The sequence below is a fragment of the Photinus pyralis genome, unplaced genomic scaffold (genome assembly GCF_008802855.1).
Source record: "Photinus pyralis isolate 1611_PpyrPB1 unplaced genomic scaffold, Ppyr1.3 Ppyr1.4_LG3b, whole genome shotgun sequence".
Taxonomy (NCBI): domain Eukaryota; kingdom Metazoa; phylum Arthropoda; class Insecta; order Coleoptera; family Lampyridae; genus Photinus; species Photinus pyralis.
In genome coordinates, this window is record NW_022170510.1 from 10,022,547 (window position 1) to 10,026,819 (window position 4,273).

At 42.8% G+C, this 4,273-nt stretch overlaps 1 protein-coding gene across 1 annotated transcript; it reads left to right on the plus strand.

Moving 5' to 3' along the window:
* Window positions 1–6: 6 nt before the first annotated feature.
* LOC116167101 lies at window positions 7–853 on the plus strand. Its single transcript, XM_031482341.1, has 2 exons — window positions 7–543; window positions 603–853. The coding sequence occupies exons 1-2, from the start codon at window positions 7–9 to the stop codon at window positions 741–743; spliced, it is 678 nt and encodes a 225-aa protein (XP_031338201.1). The 3' UTR covers window positions 744–853.
* The last annotated feature ends 3,420 nt before the right edge of the window (window positions 854–4,273 follow it).

Genomic DNA, 4,273 nt, shown 5'->3' on the forward strand with positions numbered 1-4,273 from the left:
TTCAAAATGGTTCAATCTAAACATTTCGGTTTTGATATCAAACAATTAGTTTTGGGTAAGGAATGTTCGGAAAAATTGCGGAAATTAAGACCATTAGTTCAAGATGGATTACTTAGGGTGGGGGGTAGATTGGGTCGGGCCCAAATAACCTTTGATCAAAAGCATCCCCTAATTTTGCCAGCTAAAGAGCCATTAGTTGATAGATTAGTGGATTATTATCACCAGACTAATCTGCATACGGGGCCTCACTTACTGGAGGCTATCATTAGACAAAAATATTGGATAATAGCGGGTCGGAATCTCATTAGAAGTCGGGTACATGCGTGCAATCACTGTTTTAGGCGTAAACCACTTGCAAAACCTCCGATAATGGCGGACTTACCATCCTGTCGGGTACAGCCAGCTAAAGCGTTCCTGCATACGGGAGTAGATTATTTCGGGCCTATCAATATTACTTTAGGTAGGAGGCGAGGAACGTCGATGTATAAGGCTTACGTATGTTTATTTGTGTGCATGAGCATAAAGGCTGTACATATGGAACTGGTAAGTTCCTTATCAACTAATCATTTTTTACAAGCCTTTAAGCGGTTCTTATCTCGTAGAGGTCCTTGTGGGGTTCTCTATTCGGATCAGGGAACCAATTTTATCGGAGCCAAGCGGGTACTTTCGGATCTATACATGTTTTTAAATTCTCGGGAGTATACCGATACGCTGATGGCGGAATTATCCACCCAGGGCGTTGAATGGAAGTTTAACCCTCCCTCGGCACCACATATGGGTGGTATATGGGAGAGTCAGGTTAAATCAGCCAAAAGTCATATCTACAGAGTTATCGGTGATCAATTGTTAACATACGAAGAATTCGCTACTTTTTTAACACCGATCGAAGGGTTACTAAATTCTCGGCCTCTGTGTCAATTGTCGGCGGATCCTTTTTCCCCGAGCGCTTTAACACCCGCTCATTTTTTGACCGGGTCACCGTGGGTAATTTACCTGCGGAACCAATTTTAGAGATTCCACTCATAGATTGGATAGCTTCCAAATGATCGATCGTTTAATTCAAGAATTTTGGAAACGATGGCACCTGGAGTACCTTAATACGTTGCAAACTCGGAAAAAGTGGTATAAAGATACCTACCCCTAATATAGAAATTGGAACGGTAGTAGTTTTAAAGGCAGATAATTCACCGCCACTACATTGGCCGTTAGCAATTGTCACGGACGTATTTCCCGGAGAGGACGGTACGATCAGAGTTGTTAAAGTTAAAACCACGAAAGGGAGCTTTACGCGACCTGTCGTTAAAGTATGTCCTTTACCTACACAGTAGATCTTATCAGTTTTGGAGTATATAGAGAAAGTAAGGGATTTTTTTTTTCTTTCATCTCATTTTGAGATTTGTTTTTTTTTGTTTTATTATGCGGGAGCAATGGTATTTGGGAAAATTTAAGGTTATTCAATGTTTAATAATTACATTTTTTTTTGGTATTTTTTAGGTACAATTTGAGTTGAAAACAAGTTTTCATGGTGGGGGGTATGGACACGCAATAGAAATTATTTTTAAATTGCCGCCATGTAGTCGGACGTCATCGTACCTACGCGACGGGTACAACGAAAACGAAAAATTGTGAGATTAAAAGTTAGAAGAAAGTGGTCAGTTGTCATTAAATTATCAACAGACAATTCATTATCCATCTCGGCCAATTACCATAAATTTATCCCACCATCCTATTACATTCCCTTCTGAATATTAGTGCCGTTATGGATAATCGATGGTAAGTTACAAAAATAAATACACTAGATACACACCCGTGATCTCTGCCAGACCGTGCCGCTGCGACAAGAACAGTTCCGAACACCCGGGCGTATGTGAGTGTCATTCGGTCCGCCCGCCAAAGCGCAAGCCATTGTTCGTCCTTTATTGGGATGTGCCAAATTTCCATGCCTACTTTGGGCCAGCTGGTTGTTCTGCGCTGTTAAGATTGAACCTTCCTTGATGTGGGTTTCTGACAGTAAAGTCGTAAGAAGCTCCTCGTTGGCTAATGCTACTTTTAGTATTTGTCGGGAAGGATATAAAGTTCACTAACCAATTCATCGCTAATTGATAAGTGTATTAAGTACTTGTATATTTAGCTTGTTTTCGATCGCGATTTGCCTATACATTTTTCCATGTGGATTTATCGCCTCTATTTCACTTCATCTTAAATTGTAGGCGAAACTTTCCGCGGTTTGTAATTCTCGGTCTCCGTGTCATTGAATGTAGAGAAATGGCGGATAACATTATCTTTGTTGAGCTCGGAATTTCGAAATAACTACTTCTTGGTTGATTCTTGTTCAGCCGTGTGTCGATTTCTCTATACCACTCAATCATTAACTCCAAAACCTGAATGTTAAGGATGTCTCCTAAGTTCCTTCCTCTTCTCTTCACGTGACAGCCTGTCACGTGTTGTAGAGCCATCCCGGTAGCCATCGCGAAGTGTGGTACTTTTTTGTTTGCATCCTGTGCTTCGTAAATCCCCAATGTTTCACAGTTGGGAGTTTTTCTGTTAGATGATGTGACGTTATTGCATGTGCCTTAACTTGTCTATGCTAAACAGCTGCTTTTCATAATCTTCAGTTAATTCTGGTTTTACTATATTGGACCTCGATTTAAACCTATTCCTTCTCTCTATTCTTAGGCTATTTCCTCTCCTAATGTGTTCCACATATAGTCCGTTGGTTTACGGGGTATGTTTATGGTGTAATTTGCCCTTCCCTGTTGTTGCCACCATTCAGAATATTCTGCGATACAAAGCAAACGCCTACCTGCCTACCCTCTGTGATCTGGCAGGTGCTCAACAGTAAGTGATGTTGATGTTTTGACGGCCTGCTCTGTCAATTATCGCTGTTTCAGAATTTAATGGTATTAATTGATGTCATGGGCTGCGTATTTGAATTTTTCTCCTCACCGCTTATGGTGACGGTTACCTACTGCGTCCCACAGTTCCATCTCTGACTGGGTGTAATTCTTTCAGATCCATTGCTAACGGCCCATTTACCAAGGTGTTAAATGATCCGCTCGTTTGCTTGATCAGCAACCACATCTTTGACTTTGATATTGATCCCTAGCGGGTCTTTCCATTCCACACACACACCCGCTGTTAGCAGTCAGTTGTGTAATCTACTCCGTTTGACCAAGCTTGCCCAAATTCTCTCTCATTTCTTGTAATGTGTTCATCTACTGCCCCAGTTCGACTGGTTGTCTCGCGCTGCTTTTTCTTTCAAAACGCTCAGCTCTAAACATAGGCTTTCCAACTCACGAAAAGTGCGCCGGTGCAGTTGAATCCGAGGCATGGGTGTCATCCCTACTACTTCTCTTTCCTTCCGCGTGTAATTAAATGGCCCCTCAAGAAATTTAGTAAGACCGCCGTAGCCCTCTATCTGTTGAGATTAACCGTGGGCTAATTCTTCGTATGTTAACGTCCGCCCTGCTCGCCTATTACTCCGCCGTCTTCGAGGTTGTACTTTAAGGGTGACCCTCGTTAGACGCCCCACTCTCCCCAGATTCCACTACCACCAATCATGTGGACTTGGCTGGTGGGATAAATGCCATTGTGTTCACATAGAGTGGATTTCTTTCTTGACATCCTTCCCGTTGCACGATGGGTTGAACCTTGTTCCGAGAATTTTGCTTGGGCACCGGCCAGAATTTGTACCCATTGTCACTGTATAATGTGTGACAAACGTCTCTCCTAGGCCAGCTGAACGTTTTTAGTGCTGTCGGCAATAGAACTGCCTCTGTTGTCATATCAACTCAACACCCAGCGGTGAAGCTTCGGTTGCTGAGACAGATAACACCCGCCCTACCGTTAATCCTTAGTATGATTTGTGTCCAAGAACCGCCACAGCCCTTTCATGCTCTTACTTGTAATGGTCCCCGCATAAATCATCCCACAAGTCTTCGAAGATGGGAAACAGATGGTGTTATTTGCTAGCTGCTGTAGACTTCCCGCCATTATGTTCGCCGCCCGTCCGTTTCTTATATCGTAATATCAGGTCGTCCACACTTGGTGAATGATCGGCCGTGTACGTGCTTTATCTTCCATTGATGCGATGGCTCCCCAATATTCACGTCTTAAGTAAGCTACGGTAATGTCTGAAAGAGCAACACTCCATCGTACATGTCTTGATGTGCATCCCCCATTATCAGGCAATATGTAAATGTACGGCTTTTTGGTGCAGAATGCATGGGATCGTTTTTGTGTGTAAGGTAACTTTGGAATGCGTTAACTCTTC

Coding starts and splice junctions, on each gene's coding strand:
- LOC116167101 (XM_031482341.1), top strand. CDS start 7: ATGGTTCAATCTAAACATTTCGGTTTTGATATCAAACAATTAGTTTTG. Junction 544..602: donor AGGCTGTACATATGGAACTG/GTAAGTTCCTTA, acceptor CTTATCTCGTAG/AGGTCCTTGTGGGGTTCTCT.